At 36.7% G+C, this 26,844-nt stretch overlaps 1 protein-coding gene across 1 annotated transcript; it reads left to right on the top strand.

Moving 5' to 3' along the window:
* Positions 1-579: 579 nt before the first annotated feature.
* LOC149847454 (putative inactive ATP-dependent zinc metalloprotease FTSHI 4, chloroplastic) lies at positions 580-25,933 on the top strand. Its single transcript, XM_089994096.1, is given in 17 exon segments — positions 580-646; positions 5,742-5,893; positions 6,875-7,004; positions 7,007-7,111; positions 7,434-7,519; positions 7,521-7,810; positions 8,887-9,145; positions 9,415-9,546; positions 10,834-10,908; positions 10,997-11,122; positions 11,222-11,331; positions 11,415-11,493; positions 11,594-11,731; positions 11,895-12,006; positions 25,220-25,383; positions 25,501-25,606; positions 25,824-25,933. Coding segments are annotated over 17 exon segments (2,241 nt in total).
* The last annotated feature ends 911 nt before the right edge of the window (positions 25,934-26,844 follow it).

Raw genomic sequence — 26,844 nt, forward strand, 5'->3', positions numbered from 1 at the left:
AATGCAACCTCCTGGAGAGGGAAGGGTACTGCCATGCTTGTGCTCAAGGACCTTGGCTTGAGCCACTTGACCTATGCAGACCTCAGTATGATAGGGCAAAGTTTGCAGGTTTCATGTCACTATTCAAAGTAGAAAATCTAGTCACAGATCTCGGTTTCGGGATTTTTTAGGCAACGGGTAATCTCATGACACTAAAACAAATGTTTTTTTTCTCAATTAGAAAATATCAGTACATTTAAAATTTAAAAGATATATAAGAAATAAATAAAAATATAATAAGAACATAAAATATATATTTAAAATGTTAATATCGCGATAAAACCATGATATTTTTACAATAAGTGATTTTGTGAAAAAAATATTGTGATTTTTTTCAGGATTACATGGGTGCATCGCAAATAACCCAGGGTTGTCAACCGGTCAGGTCAGGGTTAACCCAAACCTACCCATATAAGTATCAACACTTAGGGCACGCTTGGATGCAAGAAAAATTCTCACATGAAAAGGAAATTTTGATATGATATCTTTTTAAAATAATGAGAAAAATAGAGTAAAAAAACAAAGAAAAATGAGAGAGACATGGTGGCTGGTGAAAAGAAGATAAAGATGGAGAACGCTGTTCTTGTGATAGCTCAAGAGATGAGAGGTATGTACTTAAACACGCCCTCAAGGGAAGTCTCTTGAAGATGGAGTGTCCTTTCGCGTTACATAAACACACCCTCAAGGGAAGTCTATTTTTTTTGAAAGGGCGACTTTAGAGGAAAAGTGTTTTCTCATGGGAAAGTATGAACCCATTTTGACAGTAAAACTGGTTTGGACAGAGTGAGAACCAAGCCTGGTAAAATCTACTTCTTTGTAATATATCATATGAAAAGCACTGGAACTTCATGGGAATTGGTTAGATCTCAAGTTTGGTTGTAAACTGTCAAACCAGATCTGCATAGTTGGGTCTTGTCATTTATTATGTTATTAGGGTTTTCTTCTTAAAATTTCCTATTAAAATTTTAGTTGTTTTTTTTTTTTTTTCATTTCCCGTTTCACATACCACCGAGGTGGTATCCAAAAATCCCATGTTGTAAGCAGGGTCCTGTGCCAAGCTCAAGGCTCAGGTTCGAATCCCTCTGACACATGGGGCTTAAGAGATATCTGGTAGGAGTCTGCCTAACCCCAACTTGCCCATCAAAAAAAAAAAGATTTCCCGTTTGACATGCATAGGGGACGTTTGTTATACTCCCACTCAAGGGCAGCCTCTTTCGTTTGAAAGGTCCGCTTTGGTGGGAAAGCGCTTTCTCAGGAGGAGAAATATACTCATTTGGACAGAAAAGCTGTTTTTTTTTTATGTATTATGTGTATATTTCTGTCATACTCTTTTGTAGGAAAGCTGCCTATTTCCTATGCAAAAGAGCCCCTCTTGTAGGAAAGAGCATGAAACAAACACCCCTAAAAACTTTTTTTTTTTTCAAGATGTTTCCTGCTTTCATCTTCTTAATTTGATGACAACCTTGATCTGAACCATCCATCTTTAGGTCGGCCTTTTATCATGGCCCAATACAACCGTAACAACAAAAGTTTAAAACGGCAACTAGTGAGAAATAAAAAATGTTTGAAAACATTAGCATGTTTTTCAACAAAATATCGGCAACAATAAACAACAACAACAACAACTACGCCTTCATCCCAAAACAATTGGGGTCGGCGATATGAACCAACAAAGAAAATCATTCTGGGTCTTCCACATGAATCCTTCTCCTCCATTCATTTCTATCCAATGCCATGTCCTCGGTGAGGTTCAAAGCATTCATATCCTTTCCTATCACCTCCATCCATGTCTTCCTAGGCCTACCCCGACCTCTTTTAATTAATATATTTTTCCATTTCTCCATCCTTCTAACTGGAGCATCATTAGGCCTTCGTCAAATATGTCCAAACCACCGTAAACGATTCTCTCTCATCTTATTTTCAATGGGTGCAACGCCTACCTTCTTACATATCTCCTCATTCCGAATCTTATCTTTTATTGTATTTCCACACATCCATCTCAGCATACGCATCTCAGCTACACTCATTTTTTTAATATGATGTCTCTTGGCAGCCCAACATTCCGTACCATATAGTAAAGCGGGTCTAATAGTCGTCCTATAAAACTTTCCCTTTAACCGCAATGGCATTCTACGATCGCACAACACTCAAGTTGCACTCTTCCATTTCATCCACCCAACCTTTATCCTATGATTTACATCTCCATCAATTTCTCCATACTTTTGAATGATAGATCCCAAATATTTGAAAGAATCATCCACCGATATTTTTTGCTCACCAAGCTTCACTACACTCCCATCTCTATTTCGTTGCTTACTAAATCGACATTCCATGTATTTTGTCTTACTCTTATTCAACTTAAAAACTCTTGCTTCCAATGTTTGTCTCCATAATTCTAACTTAGCATTAACCCCAGCTCTAGACTCCTCAATCAAAACAATATCATCAGCAAACAACATACGCCACAACACATTTTCTTAAATTGATCTCGTAAGCTCATCCATCACTATAGCAAATAGGAAAGAGCTTAAAGCAGATCCTTGATGTAACCCAACCGTTATAGGAAAATTGGTTGTCACCCCTCCACAAGTGCGGACATTGGTTACTACTCCTTCATACATATCTTTAATTATACTAATGTACTTTAAGAGAAACACCTTTCTTCATCATTATCCACCAGAGAACGTCCCTAGGTACTCTATCGTAAGCCTTCTCCAAATCAATAAAAACCATATGCAAATCTTTGTTCCTCTCTCTATTTCTCTCAATAAGTTGTCTAAGAAGATGTATACCTTCCATAGTAGATCTTCCAGGCATAAAACCAAATTGATTCTCCGATATCATTACAACCTTCCTCAACCTAGACTCAATCACCTTCTCCCAATGATTCATAGTATGACTCATGAGTTTTATACCACGATAGTTTATGCAATCTTGTATATCACCCTTATTCTTATATAGAGGCACCAAAGTACTCTTCCTCCACTCATTAGGCATCTTATTTGTCCGCTAAATCTTGTTAAAAAGATTTTTCAACCATTCTAAACCTTTCTCTCCCAAGCATTTCCAAGCCTCGATAGGTATACCATATGGGCCAACTGCCCTTCTTGATTTCATTTTTTTCAAAGCCTCTGCAATTTCTTTCTTTTGAATCTTGCGCATGAAGTCACAATTCATCTCATGAAAAGGAATGGAAAAGTCTCCAAGATCCTGAGCATGACTTTCATTAAATAGCTTATCAAAATAATCTTTCCATCTTTCCTTAATCTCCTCATCTTTGACTAAAACCCTTTGCGTTTTATCTTTGATATATCTAACCATACCCAGATCTCTCGATTTCCTATCTCTCATTTTTGCAATCCTATAAATATCCTTCTCACCCTTTTTAGTATCCAACTTGTCATAAACCTCCTTATATACCTTATCCCTCGCGTTCCAAACTACTTTTTTAGCTTCCTTCTTTGCTATCATATACTTCTCCAAATTCTCATTATCACGACTTTTACTTAGATTTCTATAACACTCTCTTTTAACCTTAATATCTAATTTGACATCCTCGTTCCACCACGATGTATCCTTACCTAGGTGCACCGCCTTTAGACTCACCCAATACCTCCTTAGCCACCTTTCTCATGCCACCCGCTATCTTATTCTATATAGATTCTGAATCCTCCTCGAGACACCAATCAACTTCCTTAACTACCCGTTCTACAAACATTCCTTGTTTAGCTCCTTTTAGTGCCCACCACTTAATTCTAGAATCTATCCTATGTTTATCCCCTTTGCGGCATTGTCTAATTCTAAGATCTAAAATTAAGACTCTATGTTGTGTAGCTACATTTTCTCCCAGTATAACCTTACAATCGATGCAACAACCCCTATCTCTCTTTCTAAGTAGGAAAAAATCTATCTGACTCGTATTAACCTCACTTTTAAATGTTACTAGGTGAGACTCCCTCTTCCTAAACCAAGTGTTTGCTAAGATCATATCATAGGACAAACCAAAATCTAAAATCCTTTCTCCACTATCATTTCTTTCTCCTATACCATAGCCTCCATGGATACTCTCAAATCCATCCCTACTAATGCCTACATGCCCATTAAGGTCACCGCCAATGAAAAACCTTTCTCCATAAGATATCCCTTGTACTACTCCATCTAAATCTTCCCAAAATTGACACTTAGTGGAATCATCTAAACCTACTTGAGGTGCATAAACACTAATAATATTAATAATATTAATAATATATGTACCTAATATTAATTTAATAAGTAAAATCCTATCACCCTTCCTACGGACCTCAACTACATTATCTATAAACTCACGACTCATAACAATCCCTACTCCATTCCTATTCCTATTTATTCCTGTATACCAAATCTTATATCCCCAAGGTTCTATCACTTTTGCTTTCTCACCTACCCATTTGGTCTCTTGTAGACATAAAATATCAATCTTTCTCCTACACATAACATCTACTAACTCTACCAACTTACCAGTTAAAGACCCTATGTTCCAAGTGGCTAACCTAATTTTTTGGTCTTGGACTAACTTCTTTACCCCCACTCGTCCAACAAAGTGAGGGAACCCTTGCCTATTTGACACCACACCCGGGCGCCGGTGTGACGCGTCGCTTCTGGGCGACGACCTAGCAACCCTTGTCCATTTATCACTGCCTCCGGGCCTATAGAGTACAGTGCGTCGCTCAGTAGGGAACGCCCCAACGAAATTCTCATATTGGTTCATATTCATAGGGTATGACTAAGTTTTTATGCTGGCTGTCACAGGCGTACCGCAACCCTCCTCCTTTATCTGGGCTTGGGACCGACAATGTATAACTAAACAATTATACACAGGCGGAGTTATCGGCAAGAATAAACAAATAAAAAATTCAAATTAATAAAGACAAACAAAAAAAATACATTTTAAAACAAAAGCACGTGCGTTTTTCATGATAAATGGTCGTCAAAAACATAAATATCATGTTTAAAATGCGATATTTATGTTTTTACTAAAAAATTGTGACATTTTGAAAATATCGCAACAAATTGCTGTTTAAAACTTTTAGGTAATTGCTTATGATATTTTCACATTTTTTTCGTTAATGTTACGGTATTTGTCACATTGAACACAACCCTTGAAAACTATGGCACAGGGACACGCCATTTTGGCTGCGTGTCCCTGGAGATACCACCGAACGTGCTGACTCATGCACTGACACGTTCGGCATTATTTTAATATTTTTATTACATATAAAAATTCATCTTTCAAGGTTAAAACATTTAATAAAAATTAAAAATTCCGTGTCCTCTTGCCCCGTTTTTTGAAAAAAAAATCAAACTCCCGAGTCGAATACGAATCCCTCGTCCTCGAGTCCCCAAATCATTTTCACATTTCAAACAAAAGATGGGCGGACGAGCTCACGCACCCACCGAGGGAAAAAGAGGAGCGAGCCCCATGCCATCGTTGCTCTCCCCGGCCTCCCTCCAAACGGGATAATAAAATGCCGCCCGTTACTCTCTCTCCATCAGAGACGCCATGAACTTCGTCCTCGCGAGGCCACTCTCTCCTTCCCATCTTCATTCTCTTCCCAATTTCCCCCGTTTCTCTTCTTCCCTATCGATCAGTCGCAGAAGGAGGAGCATTCGTCCCGGTTTTCTAGGGTTTCGCGTAGTGCTCCCTCCGAAAACTGTAACTCCAGGGCTCGAGGATGCCCCGATTGCCCTCCTCCCCAGGATAATCGGCAGGAGAGGAACGGAGACATCGATTCGAGCGGTCTCCGATTTCTCGGACGTGGACGTGGTTTCGGAAATCACCGAAGGGGTCGGCGGCGATCCCGTGAAAGTCGTCGAGGTCGGCTTTGATACCTTATCTTCTTATTATTTTTCTTTGAATGTTGTTATCTGTTTGTGCTTTCGTGCATTGTCGAAGAATTTTAGTTAGTTTTGTTTGTTTCTACTTGAAGTTTGATCGTTTCGATTGGAGTTGCGGGAGAATTTGTAGGGTTTAGTGGAGGTTTATGTACATTGGCATTGGTTGAGTTATTTTCTTACATGCTGAAAGTGATTTCGGTAAGATCAAGGAGTGTTGGAGTCCCAATGCATTGTTGGGAATTTTAGGCTCTGTTTGGGATCCCGCGACGGGGATTCACCGACTCCCCGTCCATCTCCGTCGCTTGGTTTCTTGATTCTGGGAGTGGTGGCGGAGATCAGAGAGGAGTTGGGAGGGGCAATGCAGATTAAATCGGTGGATTTCAACAACATCTGCGTGAGGATGCTGTTGCGAAATCGGCCGATTTAGTCTCCCAACTCGTCACCCTTCCCAACAGCGGCTCCCAAACGGAGCCTTAACCGTTTTGGGAATTTTTGTTAAAGGCCTTCCATGAATCCTTGAAAAACTATTGCGAAATTCTCTTGGTATAATGACAAACTCACTTTCAGCATCGTCATTGTTGCTTTTTATTTGTATTTTGCTTGTTTTGTTTTCACAAATTCGAGTTATGCAATAATTTTTGGGTTTTGTGGGATTTATCTAGAGAGTCAATGTGGGCTAAATTTGACGGAGTGAAGGGAATTAAACGATGAATCAATTTTGAATAGCAAGACACTGGTGAACAATTCCAAATTATTGGAATAAAATGTGAAAACCCTTTTTCTCTGTTTTCTTATTTTGAAGAATCCATCATTACCACCGCCACCGCCACCGCCACCGCCACCGCCACCGCCACCACCAACACCACCACCAACAACAACAACAACAACAACAACAACAACAACAACAACAACAACAACAACAACAACAACAACAGATTATTGATATAGTACTCTTGTTCAGAAATTGAAGGATGGAGAACAAGAAAGATTGGAGAATTTGCAGCGAAAAGCAGATATACAGTTGGATAGGATGCTTACGATGGCCTCATCTTGGAGTAGGATCTTGCTGAGTCTGCAGGGCAAGCTGAAAGGAACCCGGAAAATTCACACCGGATTGATTATAGTGAATTTCACAGACTCCTTGACTCGAATCACGTTCATTTCATGGAGTACTCAAATTATGGTCAGACAATCTCAGGTTAGTTGTGCGTTTTGGATCATTTGATTTTTTTACATTTCTTCCATTTCTTTGATTTGATTAGTTTGTGTAATCCTAAAAAGAATCTTGTTCCAACTATTACAAATTTTGGTTTTTATTTGTAGTCTCTCTCTCTCACTTGCTTGCTCTCTCAGTTTGATTATGTTCATTGGTAACTTCTGGTGCTACTCATACCACTATATTGACAGGAGAATTAGATTGTGTTACTTGTGTTGCTAAAAGCTATCCTTTTAACTGAAGAAAATCTAGCTGAAGTATCTTTTCTATTTCTTTTTTTTTTTTTGGCTGGTTTCATTTGCAGTTATTTTGCCATATTACAAAGATGGGAAGCCAGAAGATCTGAAAGATGATACTAAAAGGGAGATCGTATTTCAACGGCATGTGGTTGGATAGGATGCCCATTGACTGCTGGAATGGTGTGTGGCACAAGTTGCACCAGCAACTTATAAATGTTGATGTTATAAACATTGATCCTGTGCGTGCTGAAGTCTATTCCACAATTGCCACTGCTGTTATCTGGTCCATGCGTCTCACTCTTGCGATTGGTTTATACATCTGGATTGACAGAGTAATGCAACCAATCTATGCAAAGATAATACCCTGTGATTTAGGAAAACCACCTGAAAAAGCACGCCGACCCCTTAAACGCCATGCACTTGGGTCATTGGGTAAGAGCAGGTATGTGAAGTTCACCTCATTTTCCATTACATCAAACATACCTGTTTTAGTTGGTGATGCTGAGACAGAAGATCATTTTAATTCATTACACACTTTTTATATTTTATGGTTATATTAATTGAATACCTGCATTGCTCTAGTGGATGTTCATTTGTCTACTTTGATTGATGGTTCTCCTCCTCTTCATCACTTGATCCATCTAAGAGGGCCAGCCTTGGGTTTCCTATTTTATGTTAATTGCAGTTGATGAAATTATGGATAAATAGACCCTACCATGTTAAATGCAATTTGCAGAAAGTTTTATGCTTGTGAAGCTTGGAAATGGCCACCTGTGCGATTCATATCTGAGATTTCTTGGCTAAGATGGAGTCCTGTGTCATCTAACCATCACGTTTGTTAATCTATTATGTCCTTTTCTTTTCTTTTTAACAGTGAAAACTTTATCCATGATACAGATCAAAAGCTACAAGGAAAAGATCTTAGTTTTCAACAACAGCATATTAATGTACAAACTCCTATGCATTTTTATTAACACATCACTCTTGACTAAATCTTATGCATTGGTAGGAGTGAATTAGGTACATGCTTGACATTGATTCTTGTTTGCATGACTGTTCAAAGTTACCAAACTTTTCTCACCCTTCACTTTGACTTTTACTATTCTTGTCTATTTTCTTTGTGTTTTTCCCTTTTCTGGCAAAATATCCAGGAAATAGAAGGGGAAATTTTTTTGTATTTTTTTTCTAATTTTCATGATAAATTGAGAATGAGGCATTGCAAGTCTCGTCATATTTTTAAAGTTTTGGAAGTTTGATCATATTTTAAATTGAAAATGCAGCATTGAAAGTCCTTTTTTTTTTTTTAAATTTTGGAAGTTCTTTTATATGTTGAAATATCTCTTTTTTTCCAAAATATCTCATCAATGAAGTTTTTTCAACCTTTTATTTTGTATTGTCTTTATTGCATTCTTGTGTCTTGTTAGAGATAAGCTCAGAAGCAAAGTTTTCATGATGTTTAATGATGCAGTGATAAGATGTCTATTCACTGAGTTCCTAATCAATATTCTTATTCACCAGGGCCAAATTTATTTCTGCAGAGGAAACTACAGGGGTCACATTTGATGATTTTGCTGGTCAGGAATACATAAAGAGGGAACTGCAGGAGATTGTGAAAATACTGAAAAATGAAGAGGAATATCAGAGCAAAGGTATTTATTGTCCAAAGGGGGTGCTCCTTCATGGACCTCCTGGGACTGGTAAAACACTACTGGCCAAAGCAATTGCTGGTGAATCAGGGCTTCCTTTTTTTGCTGCAAATGGAACTGATTTCGTAGAGGTAATTGGCTGTCATATTTATGCTTATGCATGATTTTAAACCTTCTTCTTTATCATTTAGTCTTCAACCTGCTTTGGTCCTGGATGCAATGGTTCTACATATGTTCTTGTGCTGCGATAGTTCTAGTATGTAATTTCTCATGTAACCATTTTCATGATATTTGCTTTTAGCATATGTGCTTGTGTCACACGGGTTTTTGGATTTTTATACCTATGGTTGATTTTTTACTTGACCTTTCTAATTGCTGATGTTAAATCCTTGACTTGCAGATGTTTGTTGGTGTTGCAGCAGCTCGTGTCAAGGACCTTTTTGCTAGTGCAAGAAGTTTTGCACCATCCATTATATTCATTGATGAAATTGATGCTATTGGAGGCAAACGTGGTGGACCAGATATTGGAGGGGTGAGATGGCTTATAGTGCAGACTTTTAATTCTTTGACTTTAATGTTTATGCTATCTTTTCTTTTTTCCAATAATTAAGTCTATATTATTACCACCTAACAATCTGCGGCAAGCTTCATGGGATCTCTCTTTCTCTATGCATTTGTTTGTCTTTGACATGGAGTTTTGCATCATTTCCATTATGTCTACTTCTCACATGTTTTCTGTTATTTCCCTTTTCAAGAATGACTTGATTTTTCATGTGAGATTGTTCAATAGAATCTGAAGGCACCATGTCCTTGGTTTTCAAAATTAAGTTCGGAGAATAGTTGCATGTAGTACAAGCAAACTGTTTTCTGAACATACCAGTTGTCCTTGATGTTTTTTTAAAACTCTGTGTATTTTCTTGTATTAGGATGTCCGAACTCCAAAGGTATCTGCTTGTACATTTTCTGACTCTAAATCCTAATTTTTTTGTCCAACAGTGATTCTTTATTTGCTGGAATGTTGAATTGCATGCTACACTTTTGAAAGTGACCCAGGATTATGAACTATAGTGTTCTAATCTTAGGTGAACTACGTCATCACATGAAAATTAACATGTTTGCTTGTGTGCATTCTCTCATTTCTAGAATAGCAAAGAAAATTGCACTCTTGAAAAAATGTACTTGCACACAATACCAATCCATTCTTCTTTTGGGCTTACCTGTTTTCTTGGGTATTTCCTTTGTTTCTTGAATAACAGAGGGAAAAATACTCTCTTGGAGTGAAGCACTTATGCATAAAGACCAAGACCTTTTTCTTCTTTTGATGCATGCATTTTTTCTTATGTTTTTTTTTTCTTTTTCATTTCTTGAATAACCAAGACAACACTGCTCTCTTGAAATTAAACACTTATGCAAAAACATCTGGCTGTTTCTTCTTTTTGGTGCACTTATTTGTGTCTGGCTGTAATTGGCTTCTTTTCTGTTGTTTCTTCTTTTCTCTGGTTTCTTAAAACTGCTGTCATGAAATGAAGCACTTGTTCAAAAACATCTAGCTTTTTCTTCTCTTCGTGCAATTCTATGTGTCTAGCTTTAATCAGCTTCTTTTCTGTTCTTTCTCCTTTTTCTCTGGTTCTGACTTCTCAATCAGGTGACTCCATTCATCATGAAAACCATTCTGTTGTTTCCTGTCTATGGTGTATGCTTCCTTAATCTTTAAAAGTTAAAAGACAAAGAAATAACTAAGGCATTTTAACCATCTAATGCTGTTAATCCATATATGTTTTGAAGTTTATTTTTGTAATTCTGGTTTGTGCCATCTCAGGGTGGTGCAGAAAGGGAACAAGGCTTGCTTCAAATTCTTACGGAGATGGATGGTTTCAAAGTTTCAACTTCACAAGTATGAAGGAAACCAAAATAATAATTCTGTTTATATGTTTGAAATAACCAAGGATATTGGAAGTTCATTGTAGGTCTTGCTTTGCTAGGTGTTGGTCATAGGTGCAACTAATAGAGCGGAATTACTGGATGATGCTCTCAAAAGGAAGGGTCGGTTTGATAAGATTATACGTGTTGGAAAGCCATCAAAAAATGGACGGTTCGCCATATTACAGGTTTGCATCCAGTGCTATTGTTTATTATGGAGATTTATGGGTGCAGTTTTTGCATCTGAGTTTGTTTTTTTAAGGTACGATTGAAGATGCATATTGCAGGTTCATGGGAGGAACAAATTCTTTCGGTCAGAACAAGAGAAAGAGATCCTCCTTAAGGAAATTGCAGAACTCGCAGTCGATTTTACTGGAGCAGAGTTGCAGAATATATTGTGAGTTTCTGAGTTATCTAGTTCTATGATAGCCATCCCCATTTAACGAATGATTCTCTGAAGAAGTTGAGCTTGTTTTGTAGGAACGAAGCTGGAATTTTGACTCAAAGAAAGGATAAGGACTATATTGAACGAGATGAGCTTTTGGAGGCATTGAAGAGGGTAAGTATTTTATGTCTGTTTGCATGCATAAGTTTATTTATAAAACTATGATGCACTTTAATTTCTTAAATCCCTATTTTCCTTTTTTTTTTATTTGCAGCAAAAAGGTACTTTTGAGACAGGCCAAGAAGATCAAACACATATCCCTGAAGATATGAAACTGCGGTTGGCTTATAGGGAAGCTGCGGTGGCTCTTCTTGCATGCTACTATCCAAATCCTAATCGTCCATTCATTGAGGTTTGATGTTGTTTACCATGGTTGATGGTTTACACTTAGATACCTTTGCATCTTTTTTTTGTTATTAGTAAAAAATTATTTTGATGACATTTGTTTTATTCTCTACTTTTTAATTAAAATTTACCATCTAAGAAAGTGGCATTCTATTTATTTACTTTTGCAGACAGATATTCAAACTATACATAGCCAGCCAAATATGCGTTATGCAGCTGTCAGTGGAAGGGTCTTTTCAAGAAAGTCTGATTATGTGAACTCTAATGTGCGTGCTTGTGCATGTAAGTCTCAATCTACCCTAATCACTCATTCTTTTGCCTTTCTATTCTTCCAAAATTTGAACTTTTTCTGTTGGCAATGCAAAATGAGAACTTGTCATTTGTCTGCCTTCATGTTGCTTAAGCAGTAAAAATGAGTCAGTTGATTGGTGAAATACAAATTAGCATGCACTATTGAATATTTACTTTGCAGATTATTACAATTTATGTAGTATGGATTTAATGATTGATGAATATTATTGTGTTGTAGGACTTGCTATTGTTCATTTATTCTTTCTGAAACCATTTTCACAGTTTAAATCTTTTGTTTTTGGATAACTTTCAGTCATAGTCATGTCTTGGTTGTAGGTAAAATCTTAGTTCTTGGGATATTATAAGTTTTTAGATAATTATTGGCAAAAGTCTCTGCACTAAAAAATACAATATAACAATAATAGTAAAATAAGAAGAAGTCGGTTTCAGTAATTTTCTTTGCAAGAATGTAAAGAGAACACAAAAAAGCTCTTAAAAATAAAAATAGAAACTAAGAGTACTTGTATTTAAAATATAGAAAACATAAGCAAGGAAAAGTTTTGAAAATATAGTGATAAATATCAGGGTATTTTAGAAATGTTGCAAACTTTTTTTTTGAGATCTTTTTTTTTTAAAATTATACCACATGATAATTTCATGATATTTTCAGAAATATTGCATATATTTGTGACAATATTTTGAATATGATTTGAAATTGTATCAGGTTCAGTGGAGAATTCTGGAAATTTGTGACCTTACCTTTTCATCATGTAGTGGTCTATTTGAAGCAGTGACGGACCCACTAGCGACGGGTCCTGAACTGTTGCCAAAAGTAGCCCCGGCTGTCACTGTTTGAAGCAGTGACGGACCATCATCTGTCACGGGAAAACCCATTGCAGGAAATAGTAGCAACGGCTCTGGTTGTCACCCAAACTCTCCAGGCAATCACTATTCTTCCTTTGGAAGCCACATTTTCAGTTTTCACAACTTTGGTGATGGCTGAAGCCGTCAGCATTGCCCAATCTCAACTAAAAAAATACAGAAGCCCTCAGCGCCAACATGAAGGCCATAGAGAAAAATGCAATCACTTGTGAAGTGAGTTGTGTGGCCCCCACCTTGCATACTCACATAGCTTAAACATAAAAATAATTTAAAGGTATTCCATATATATAACACCAATAAATAAATTGAACTACCTAAAAAATGATCAGCAACCTCCAGACTGTACTTACTAGCAACTGTTAGAAGAGCTGCAATCTATGTCACACGGACTCGGCTAGGGAGGCGCCGCACCCGAGTCGACACGCCTTGACACGGGTGCGGCTTCGGACACGGCCCGGACTCGGTCAACACCGAGTCAGACTCGGTCAACGAGTCGAGGCCGAACCCGTCCTTGTTTTGGACTCGGTCAATGTTGACCAAGTCCAAAAATGTCCATTTGTAGGGTGAAAAAACAAAAAAAAAACAATTTTTTCTATATTTTTTATTTAAAAAAATATATAAAAAAACGCTATGTCATAGTGCATAGGGACCCGCGCCGGGGGGAGCCCCCGGACCCCCCTTTCTGCAAGGGGCAAAAGTATAATTTGCAAAGTTTATAAAAACACTCATGTTGGTGCCAAACTTTAGAGGACAATATCCACATATATGCACACAGGATATATATATATATATATATATTAAAATATATATATATTTTAATATATATATATTAAAAAATATATATATATTTTAATATATATATATATATATATATATATATATATATATATATATATATATATATATATCCTGTGTGCATATATGTGGATATTGTCCTCTAAAGTTTGGCACCAACATGAGTGTTTTTGCATCACTGCTCCCTACTCCCAACACAAGTAGATTACTTAACTGTTCACCCTTAAACTGCTTTAGGACATAGGAAGATTTACATTTAATAGGAATAAAAAAAGAAGAGTAAGAAGGAACTGCAGAATATATGCAACAAATTCTGTACTCCAATTTAATCAGCTAACAAATAGGAGTGCTTCAACATACTAACAAATAACATCACCTCTTTATATGGTTGAATTGTTCTTTTATTTGCATACTCCATTAAATACAAGAAATTATACAAGCAGATTAATCAAGTTTAAAAAAAATCAAGGAAAGCATATATGCTGTTGCAAGTAAATTGAAGGATGCATACAACAGTAGTGGTAAAAAAATAGCCCCATTCCAAGGAAAAAACAGTAAGCAGAATGGATACTGCAATGGTGATCACAAAATTAAATATAGTGAATGACAGTAAAAGAGAGTGAGAATAAGTAACCCACTCTACTATGACTTGCTTCAAGATCTGATTGCCAGTTGTCTCTGTAGAAAGGAAAGTTAAAAATGAGAAAAATCCTTGCATATATGCTATGTCACACGGACTCGGCTAAGGAGGTGCCGCACCCGAGTCGACACGCCCCGACATGGGTGCGGACTCGGGTGCGGCTTCGGACTCGGTCAACGCCGAGTCGGACTCGGTCAACGCCGAGTCGGACTCGGTCAACGAGTCGAGGCCGAGTCCGTCCACATTTTGGACTCGGTCAACTTTGATCGAGTCCAAAAATGTCCATTTCGATTTTTAAATTACATTTTGGATCCCGGTCGGGTCGGGTCCGAACCCGACCCAGATCCAAATTTCTTTTGCAGCCGAACCCTAAAAGGGGTTTATCGACAGGGGGAGGGGCTTACCCTCTCGATTTTGCCTCTCCCCCTCAGCCCCTGCAGCTTTCTCCTACACCCACGCCGACGATTCAGACTCCGGCGACAGTACACACAGGCAGCCACCGTCTCCCCCTCCGTCAACACTCAACAGGTATGTCGATCGACCCTCCCTCTGCTCGCAGCATCCCTCCTTGCACCCTATGCTCGCAGAAGAGGGGCTCAACTCCTCTTTGTGCCTCCTATTCACAAAGGAGGGGCTTGGCCCCTCCTTGTTTCGCTTATGTCAGGCAAGCCCCTCCCCCCGTACCCTCTGTTTGCCCCCCCTCCATGCACCCTCTGCTCGCAGAAGAGGGGCTCGGCCCCTCCCTGTGCCTCTGATTCATAGAGGAGGGGCTCAGCCCCTCCTCGTTTCCCTTTTATCGCAAGGGTAAGAAGTAGGAGTGGGGGAAGGAGGGGGCTCAACTGACAGGCCGATCCTTGCCCCGCCGAACAACAGGGGAAACGAGGAGGGGCCGAGCCCCTCCTCGTTTTCCTTTTGTTCGGCAGGGGTAAGAAGGAGTGGGGGAAGGAGGGGGCTCGGATGACAGGCTGAGCCTTGCCACGCCGGACAGAAGGGAAACGAGGCCCCCACCCACTCCCCCTCCCTGCACCCTCTGCTCGCAGAAGAGGGGCTCGGCCCCTCCCTTTGCCTTTGATTCACAGAAGAGGGGCTCGGCCCCTCCTCGTTTCCCCTGCTGCCTTTGGCTTTTTGGCAAGGGCGAAGCCCCTGGCACGGATAAGGTTCAGCAGGGGCTTGCCCTGCCCCTCCTTTTTTGCGTTAGATAGGGGGTAACTCCTATTACTATTATTTTGAAGTGTTTATTAACTTTATTTTATTTACTTATTTTCTTTTCAGTTTTCATTTTTCAGATATAATGGCGAGTTCTAGCGGTAGTGTCAATACATTTGGTTCAAGTTCTAACCTTAAATTAGAAGTTTCTCAACTACTTTGGAGGCTTGTGACAAAAAGGGTAAAAGCTAGTAGTGGTGGTGGTGGGAATGTGCAGTTTCATTATAATCTATGTAACACTGTTTTCACAGGTTCTTATACGCGTGTGAAAGCACATCTTTTGCATATTCGTGGTCAAGGAATTAGGGCATGTTCTGGGGTTGACAAAGACATGTTAAAGCAATTAAAAAAAGAACAAGAGGAAGCTGAAAAGAAGAAAATTGCAGAGATGAGAAGCGATTCGATTAATTTATCTTTTCCTACTGCTAGTGATATACAAGAAGAGCTTTTAAAGAAAAGAAAGATGGAAAACAATAAAACAATACAAGCGTCATTCAAAAACATGGCAAGAGCAGAAATTGATAAAAAGATTGGTCGATTCTTTTACTCAAGCTCAATTCCTTTTAATGTAGCTAGAAGTCCATACTGGAAAGATTACATCTTTGGCTAATTGCAATTTGAGTGGTTATGTGCCTCCTAGTTCAGAAAAACTAAGAACAGTCATTCTTGCAGAGAAAAAAAAATAGAATTGAAGACTTGTTAGAGACCCAAAAATTTGCATGGAAACGACATAGAGTGTCGATTGTTTCTGATGGGTGGACTGATATACAAAGGCGACCACTGATAAGCTTCATTGCTTACTTACTTAATGGGCCAATCTTTTTGAAGACTCTTGATGCATCTGGAGAGTATAAAGATGATGAATATTTAAAGAGATTATTTGTCGAAGTGATAAAAGAAGTGGGTGAAGAAAGTGTGGTGCAAATCATTACTGACAATGCTCCAGTTTGTAGTCGTGCAGGAATAAATTTGACAAGTGAAGATACATATTCACATATTTTTTTGACTCCTTGTGCAGCACACAGTTTAAATTTGGCACTTAAGAGTATATGCAATCCATCAAAAGATGATGCACATGCACATGAAATGTGCTTATAGATTGAGGAAATAGAGCATGATGTTCGAAATATTAGAAATTTTGTTGTAAACCATCATCATGCCCTTTCTATATTTAATAGGCATTCTGATCTCAATTTACTGAAAGTTGTTGAAACTCGTTTTGCTTCTCTCATTGTTATGATAAAAAGAATTAAGCAACTTAAGAATGTATTGATGATGATGGTGGCTGATCAAGATTGTGATTTTTATCGTACTGAAGATGATGTCAAGGCTCAAGCTATCAAAAAATGCATCTGTGATGATTTTTGGTGGGATAAAATTACATATTTTGTTGAATTTACAGAGTCTATTTGGGAAATGTTGAGAGAAGTTGACAGAGATGTACCCATGCTTCATAGAATTTATGAAATGTGGGACAATATGATTGAAAAAGTTCAAAGTATCATTTTTAAACATGAGAAGAAAGATATTGCACTTGATGATTCAGAATTTTATAATCATATACATTCAGTTTTAGTGAAAAGATGGGATAAAAACAATACACCTTTGTATTGCATGGCACACTCTCTCAATCCAAAATACTACGCAAAAAAATGGTTGACATCAGGTGTTGGTCGTGTTTCTCCAAATAAAGATCCTGAGATATCAAGAAATAGAATGATATATTTGGGAAGACTTTGTAATGATCCTCACATGTTTAAGGTTGTAAATAGTGAGTTTGACAAGTTTTCTACTTGGAGATTTGATTCTTTAGTAGTACTTGTGGCAAGGGACGAGGAAAATTCCCTTAATTGGTGGACAACATATGGATTAGAGACACTAAATCTGCAACGTCTTGCAATGAAGTTGTTATCCCAACCTGCTATATCATCTTATTGTGAAAGAAATTGGAGTACATATGTTTAAATTCACAACATTAAAAGAAACAAACTCACTAGTAAAAGAGCAGAGAATTTGGTTTATGTTCACTCAAATCTACGATTAATTTCTCGTCGCACCAAAGAAGAGTATAGGTACTTTTTTTTCTTTGTATTCAAAGTTTGTATTTAAATATTTGCATTCAAAGTTTTAAGTTAGATACTAATATAGTCATTTTTTTATGCAATTGTGGACCATCCAAGAATTGGGATGTAAATCCAGACGATTTTGACTTGGAAGGAGAACATAATTTACATACTCTCAACATGGACTACCTCGATCCTGTTCTTCCCTCTAATTCAGACGGTGAGGCAGATTTATGATAAGTTTTGTTGTTTATCACACTCACACGCTTCTTTATGCATTATATTTTGGTAAGTTTGTGTTGTTAAGAATTGCTTTTTTATTTTTGCTTTAAAATTTACAATCTTTATGTGTTAATTTATTGTTATATATGATTATATATATATAGCCGAGTTTCCGTGTCCAAATTTTTTGGAATTGCGCCGCACCTGTGTCGCACCCGCACCCATGTGACATAGCATATATGTTAATTGTATCATGCTGATGTTAACGTCCTAATTTATTCATGGGGGTTCGTGGATCAATGACAGAGTTCCTCGGAGAAAAGCAAAGGCATCTAAAAACTATTATATTAATGAGTTTTTCTAAAGAAAACAAAAATCAGTCAAACAAGGTCGGTTAGCTAAAGTGATAGGGTACTACTACTAGAAACAAGAAGGAATGATAACAAAAGGTGATAGTCATGTGTTCAGTCTTCAGCAACGATGTTCCTCAAAAGTATCAGGATGTTAATCAAGATTCCACATAATTCATAGCAACACTCCGAAGAACTCCAGAATATGTAAAACAAATTCCATTTTCCAATTTAATCATTTAACATCAAGATTCTGTTAAAATGTATCATTCAACATTTGTAATATTATATATATTTTATATATATAAAGGATAATACATATTCATATATGGTATATATGCATATGTATTATCCTAATTATATATATAAAATATATATTTCTCTATTTATAGGCATAGGGGTAGTTTAGACATTTCACAATTTTACGCATATTCCATTTGGAATATGTTTGTAATTTTACTTTTATTTTTCCTTTTTTTATTTTTTCTCTTTTTTGTGGTTTGCGCCACCTAGGGAGGCTCCCCAAAGAGTCGTTGGGGAGCCCCCAACGATCACAAATGTGACCGTTGGGGGCTCCCAACGACTCCTTTGTGAGCCCCCTAGGTAGCTCCTCTCTTGTGTTATAAATAGGGGTCTCCCCTTGTAATTCCTTCACTCCTTGGAGGAGCTTATGCTCCATTGTATAGGGTTTTTACCCTCTTCTTTCTATTTCTTCAATAATATTCAACTTATGACTTTAAGTCATATTTATCCCTTTTATGGGTTTATGTATTAGCACTTGATGTGCTTGTGTTGTTCCCTTAAGTGGGTATATTTGCACTTAATGTGCATGTGTATGGGTTCATTATCGAACCTAAAATATTCAAAGTCATTTTCTAACATGGTATCAGAGCGAGGTTGAGATCGAGTTGCTCTTTGGTGCATCGGGAAGCGTGGTATTCAAGAAAGTTTTAAAGAAAAATGGTGAAGTATTCATTTCTCTCTCTTTTCTAAAAGTTAGTCGGTATGCATTCTATTTCTTTAAGTATTGTATGAAAAATTTAATATGTTCTTTTTTATGTGTACTCTTTGTCATTATGTCCTTTTATAAAAATTTGAGTTACTTGATACTCTATTGAATCTTTTTCATATACATACTTTTTCGTATGTTTTTCTTTGAAATTTTTTAAAATGATAACTTGTTTGGCGAAAAATTAGATATATGATTGCTCAAAACTTAATGGGTCGGTAAAGATTTATGACCATTGGAGCCTTGAATTTATATTTTAAACCTATCTTTGTTTATAAGAATACCTTTTATATATGGTAAGTCTTTAAAGAAAGGTATGTTTAGATTAAAATGTTTGTGAGATGTAGTTTTTCGAAAAATGCTTGGCATATATGAAAAATTCCTTAATAAGTTTTGATTCACTTACCTAATGTGTCCTTTTTATATGAGCAACATTTAATTAAGAAAGTTTTTTTTTATATATATAATTCCGGTTGAATTAAGTCATGTTTTTTGATAAAACTTAAGAGCTTTTGAATTTTTCCTCAATAAATGTTTAATTTTATAGATTTATGCCATAGTACAATCTTACTTTATTATAAGGTTTTTTAACAAATCTATTATTCTTCTTTGTTGGGATTTCTCTCAATTTAGTGGAGTTTCTCCCTTCTTTGGGAATTTTGTGTGTTTTGAGCTCTCTTTAAGGAGCCTTTTGGTCCTTATAATATTCTTGTGAGTATATGCTCTTTTATGAAGATTTCATGGTTGTTGTGAGAAGATTGTTTGTGAGTATCTTTTCCCTTGCATAATATCCTTCAAAGATTCATTAATACTTGTAACCTATGTCACACGGACTCGGCTAAGGAGGTGCCGCACCCGAGTCGACACGCCCCGACACGGGTGCGGACTCGGGTGCGGCTTCGGACTCGGCCCAGACTCGGTCAATGCCGAGTCGGACTCGGTCAACGAGTCCAGGCCGAGTCCGTCCACATTTTGGACTCGGTCAACTTTGACCGAGTCCAAAAATGTCCCTAAAAAACAAATTTTTATATTTTTTATTTAAAAATATATATAAAAAAGGCACAGTGCAGACTGTGACTGTGCTGCGTGACTGTGACTGTGCACAGTCTGTGCAGTGTGCACAGTCACAGACTGTGCCTGTGCCTGTGCATAGTCACAGACTGTGCCTGTGCACAGTGCACAGTGCTGTGCCTGTGCCTGTGCACAGTCTGTGCCTGTGCACAGTCTGTGCCTGTGCACAGTCTGTGCCTGTGCACAGTCTGTGCCTGTGCACAGTCTGTGCCTGTGCACAGTCTGTGCCTGTGCACAGTGCACAGTCTGTGACTGTGCACAGTGCTGTGCCTGTGACTGTGCACAGTCACAGTCTGTGACTGTGCACAGACACACAGACTGTGCTGTCAGCTGTGGCATTTTAAAAATAAAATAAAAATATATATATATATATATATATATATATATATATATATATATATATATATATATATTTTGCCGAGTCCCCGTGTCCAAAAATTTTAAAATTGTGCCGCACCCGTGTCGCACCCGCACCCATGTGACATAGCTTGTAACACTTTGTGGATCTTTTGAGATTGGTTGTGAGCATCATTTTTTAAGTTACAATAGTGGATTTCATAAGATTTTCAAACTTCACCATCTTTATGAATGCCTATATTGGCCTAAGTTTGTTATTTGCTCATTCAAGATTATTGTCATTTAAAAATCTTGCATTGTATAAAAGTGCATCTATTATCATTTGGTATGCATTTAATTGCACTTTATATCTATCATAGTTGAAGCTTGTTTTTGACTTTTTGATTATTCCAAATGGATTCTTACGCATGATGTTGCTTAATATTTCATAATTGTGTTAGTTGCATAATAAGTCTTTTTTGTATAAATGACTTCGTTTGAAGATTAAACATAATTCATGTTTATGCAAAATTGTTGTTATAAAACATATTATTGTGATTGATTATATTGGACCTTTGATTCAATTTTTAATCGGTCCTCTTTTCTTTGAAAAATAATTCCTAAAGTGTTTATTGCCTTTCTATGGCATTTATATTTGTCCATCACATGTTTTTTTAATGCATCATTGTTTTGGCCTTATTTTTATATTAGAGATGTTTGTTGAGGTGAGTTAAGGACACCTTGTGTTATGTCATTTTAGATTGTCCAAATTGCCATATTATAGATGGTGGTTAAGGTGAGTTATAGGCACCTTGGGACTCTAGAATGATTTGGTATATGATCTCTAATTATAAGTGTGTCACTCGTTGTTATGTCATTTTAGATTGTCCACTTACCATATTATAGATGGTGGTTGAGGTGAGTTATGGGCACCTTGGGACTCTAGAATGATTTGGTATATGAGTGTGTCACTAGTTTGATGTTGGCCATTGATCTTATGGATGCTCTTATTTATATATAAATGTGATGGATATATGATGTTTGAAACTTTAAAATGTTTTAAGGTATATTAAAATCAAGGTTTTAGGGATTATTGCCCAACCTTTTATTGTTTATGAAAATTATGAGTGCATTTGCACATTTGTGATTTCGTGCTTTTGTGCACAAGTGTTCCATATGTTCTTGGTGTGCGTATGTTCACACATTTATTTTCAAGAATATTGTTCTATCGGTTGTTGTATCTTGTTGAAGATACTTTTACATAGTTTATTCCAAAATGTTATTTTTATGGGTATTCTTTTTGAAGAATATTGTTCTATTGATTCAAGGTTTGATTTATATATATGTTTGTCATTACAAGTTTTATTACCTCAAAAGTCTTCTCCTTTTATAACTCTTATCTAAGTGTCATCATATGTAGACAAGAATTTTATTACACCTTTGTGTGTTGATAGCCCTTTGTTGGCTTTTGCTCTTTTGGTCTAGTAGCTGAACACACTTGTCTTGAGTGTTATTATATGTAGACAAGACACGTTGATTCACACCATAGTGTGTGATCTTTAGTCCATGTTGGCATTTGTGTCTTTGTTCTAGTCGCTGAGTTGTATGCTCATGGTTGGCTTCTTTCACTCAATTCAAGTGCCATTTTATGTAGACAAGAGATGTATTGTGTTTTTAGCCCATGGTTGGCTTAATACTCTTGTTCTAGTAGCTGAACATACTTAATCTTGAGTGTATTTTTACGTAGACAAGAGATGCTTTTTGTCCATGTTGGCGTGTATTCTCTTGTTCTTGTCGTTGATGCACTCATTTCAAGTATTATTATATATATACAAGAGGTATTTTTACACACCTTAGTGTGTGTCTTTGGCCTTTAATGACATTTTATTTATATTCTTGATCTATTAGCTTATATACTTGATTTACGGGTTTTGGAGGACTAATGAGGTAGTTGCTTGTAGTGGATGAACTACTATTGAAAATTGCAAAATTTCATTCATAACTTGTGTTTTTAGATACAAGTGAATCATATCTATGATATGTTTTTAAATCAAATTGATATTTTAGTATTTAATCTATATATGAAGTGCTTATAGTTTTTCAGCATCTTTTGTATTTGATATGCAAAATGAGTCTTTTGTCTCAAATGATATTCATTTTTGAATCTTGGGTGGGGATGCTTTAATATATTTAGTCAAATCATGCTTCTATATATATGACATTTGTTTGACATAGATCTTCTCCTTAAAGATGTGAAAAACTCTATTGATGATCTATGCGTGTTAAAGCCCCTTGAAGTTCATATTCATCATGCTTTTGAACATTTGCATCCGTGTTCATTTTGACTAAAGTATGTTTGGAGCATGTTCATTAATGATTTTCTTTAAGTGTTAATTCATTTCATAATAGTACATGCATATGCTCATTATGACCTTTTAGGTCCTCATTCAATAAAGCATATATAGCTTATGCCTCTTCGTAGGCTTATTGTGGTGTCCCTTAGTGGACCATTTTGTTATTCCCCATTATGGGGTTATGTTTGTCCAATGTTGGACCTTATGAATGCATTATGCATTCTTGCAATTCATTTCCGCATAATTTGCTTCCGCTCACTCTTTAACATGATGTATGATTTTAAAACTTTGGTTTTCTAAATTTACTTTTCATGCTAAAATAATTATCCTATCATGTGCTTCAAATTTCTATGATAAGTTATATTTTTGCATCATTGTTTTGTGGATGTGTCATCCGATATGGTTTCAATTGAGTTTGTTAGAAATGTTCCTTTTTGAGTAAAGTGCAAAGATATGTTTTACTTGTTTCTTTGTTGTTGTTCCACAGGATCTTGAAGATAAGAGAAAAAGAAGTACCTTGGATAGATCATGGAAGGTGCTCATCGTTAAAGACGTTGGAGGAAAACATTTGCAATGGCATTCGTACTGAAGGCTCTTGAAGCCTTGAGATTCTTCCTCTTGCTTTCTTCAATCTTTTCGTTCCCCCACACAAAGCTTGAGGGGGGTGTTAAAATGTATCATTCAACATTTGTAATATTATATATATTTTATATATATAAAGGATAATACATATTCATATATGGTATATATGCATATGTATTATCCTAATTATATATATAAAATATATATTTCTCTATTTATAGGCATAGGGGTAGTTTAGACATTTCACAGTTTTACGCATATTCCATTTGGAATATGTTTGTAATTTTACTTTTATTTTTATTTTTTTTATTTTTTCTCTTTTTTGTGGTTTGCGCCACCTAGGGAGGCTCCCCAAAGAGTCGTTGGGGAGCCCCCAACGTGACCGTTGGGGGCTCCCAACGACTCCTTTGGGAGCCCCCTAGGTAGCTCCTCTCTTGTGTTATAAATAGGGGTCTCCCCCTTGTAATTCCTTCACTCCTTGGAGGAGCTTATGCTCCATTGTATAGAGTTTTTACCCTCTTCTTTCTATTTCTTTAATAATATTCAACTTATGACTTAAGTCATATTTATCCCTTTTATGGGTTTATGTATTAGCACTTGATGTGCTTGTGTTGTTCCCTTAAGTGGGTATATTCGCACTTAATGTGCATGTGTATGGGTTCATTATCGAACCTAAAATATTCAAAGTCATTTTCTAACATAGCATCTCTTTACCACAAACCATACCCTAGCATCGAGAAACACACAATCACCCAAAATTCCAAGATGACATGATAAAATCCAACAAACAAGAAAAAGCTACGATGAACTATTCCCATGAATTAGAAGGCCATTATTAAAAAATTTAAACATGTGATTAACAGAAAGACAAACCCTGAAAATGGTACTTTGTGTGGAGAGAGAGAGAGAGAGAGAGAGAGAGAGAGAGAGAGAGAGAGAGAGAGGTTACCTGCTGGATACCTCACTGATGAGTGAAGGTGATGATACATGGTCGTCATGAAACCTTGTTGCAAACCTTCGATCAGACCCTATTGGCCGATGATCTTCCTTGAACCATGGGCATCATCTTCCTCCGGTTGAGAGAGAGAGAGAGCCCATGATGGGTAGGAAAATAAAGCGCAAGGAGTGGGTGGGTGATTCCCCATTTTTATTGCTTAGTGGTGATGGCTTTATCCGTCGCTTGCTTGGTAAAAATAGTGACTAATCCTCCTGGCGGTCACTAGTATCTCTTTTCGTTGTAGTGTCATAGCAAGATTGTGATATATAGGAAAATATGATCTGCAAATACTAAATCATATGCTTCCGCCGTAAATGCCGAGCAATAAGGATTCTTATAAAAACAATTAATTTTTATTCTTGACAGATATAAAAGTAGAATTAGTTTCTTTGAGCTGTCCTTAGTTTTTTGTATTGTGACGAGACGAACACACGGAATGAGTTCCATATGTATCCCAACTCTATCTTCTGACCCAGCACTTAAAAGGATCAGTATTTATCTTGTTGAACAACCTTTACCATTGTTGGAACCTGTACCAGTTATGCTGTCATGTTAGATGCCGTAACAGTTTGTTGCTTGACTTTTTTTTACCATGCTTGAAATTAATCGTGTTCTGTAGTTTCACAGGCAGTTTGTTGTGACGTATTCTTTGGATCACTATTTTGTTGATTGCTTCACCTTTGTCATTGATGGGCAGCTAGGGTCATCGAAGTGGAGATATTTGGCCTAGACAACTTGTGCTGGATTTCTGCTAAAGCTACTTCTGAAGCTTCAGCTCTTGCAGAGGAGTTGATTCTGCAAACTGGAATGACAGCCTTTGGAAAAGCATACTATCGAACACAGGGTGATCTTATACCAAATGTAAGTGGTCGATATTTGTCTGTGCAAATTGTCATGTTTCTGTATATATTGTTCTTAAATTGGCAGGATTTTAGTCCCAGATCACATTTTTATAATGTCTAAATTTGCATTGCACAGCTTGCACCAAAGCTAGAAGCTCTCAGAGAGGAGTATATGCGTTTCGCCATAGCGAAATGTTGTGCGGTTATACGAGAGTACCGTTCTGCTGTAGAAACCATTACAGGTTAGGTCGATGAGCTCAACTGTACTAGAGGGTAGTTTTTAACTATTCATAATCAATTTTTTAAGCTCTTTATACTGGAAATAATTGCATAGAACAAAACATGGAATGACTCAATGAGTGGATCAATATTTGAAAAAATTTAGATTCTGCAATTCTTTAATGTCATTTACATGGGGGAACATTTTCTTATATAGTATTTTCATGTTTTTCTTTGCAGATGTTCTACTTGAGAAAGAGGAAATTAAGGCAGAGAGGACCTGGGATATATTCTCAAGGGCTCCAAGTATACCTCAGGTGCAATGTCTGTCTACAGTTTGTTATATGTGACTTTGAATTTATCACGTATGGTGCTGGTAAAAGAGCTGAATGACCAGGCCTTGGGCTGTTCAAGATCATCTCTGTTAGGCTTAAACCTAGATTGGGTCCACTTACTGTGAGCTTGAATTGGCTCCTTTTTTATGATCTTTTTTTACAATGGTCACAATTGTGAGATTTGAACACAAAACCTGACAGTTACAAGATATGCTACCTCAATCCGCCACTATACCTTGTGGTATTTGACATAAAAGACTGTGTGTGTGTGTGTGCTATACTATTGAAGGTACATAACTATTGAGTAGGAATCACCTATTTGATATTTTTACTATTGTTTTTGTAACCCTATAAATGTGATCTACTTGTTTTCTGTAGTAGAAAATGGATTTTGAATTATGTGATTGCGAATTTGCAACACATAAGCAGGTTTTTCAAGGCTTCAAAAATCAATGGCCCACAATGTGTCAAGACTTCACGACTCGAAAAAAAATTTGTTCTTGTATTGGAAAAACATGATTGATGGTCCGTTTACGTTGAACAAATCTATATGGTCAGATTGGGTCATTATAACTTGCATTTATGATTTTCAACTCAATAGTTTTGTACCTTCATTAGTACCAAATATTCACACACACACACACACACACACACACATATATATTTGTCATAATCACATGATTCAAAACAAGATTCCTACTAAACAAACCATGTAGATCACATCCTTAACATTTGATCTACAAAAAATTAGAAATTTTTGAAAAGAGTGATTTCTACTCATTAGTTCCTTACCTTCATTAGTAGCCAATATTTACCCTATATATATATATATATATATATATATATATATATATATATATATATATATATATATATATATATATATATATATATATATATATATAGAATAGGAGATTGGATGGGCA

Source organism: Nuphar pumila, chromosome 2 (assembly GCF_984573655.1).
Source record: "Nuphar pumila chromosome 2, dmNupPumi1.hap1.1, whole genome shotgun sequence".
Taxonomy (NCBI): domain Eukaryota; kingdom Viridiplantae; phylum Streptophyta; class Magnoliopsida; order Nymphaeales; family Nymphaeaceae; genus Nuphar; species Nuphar pumila.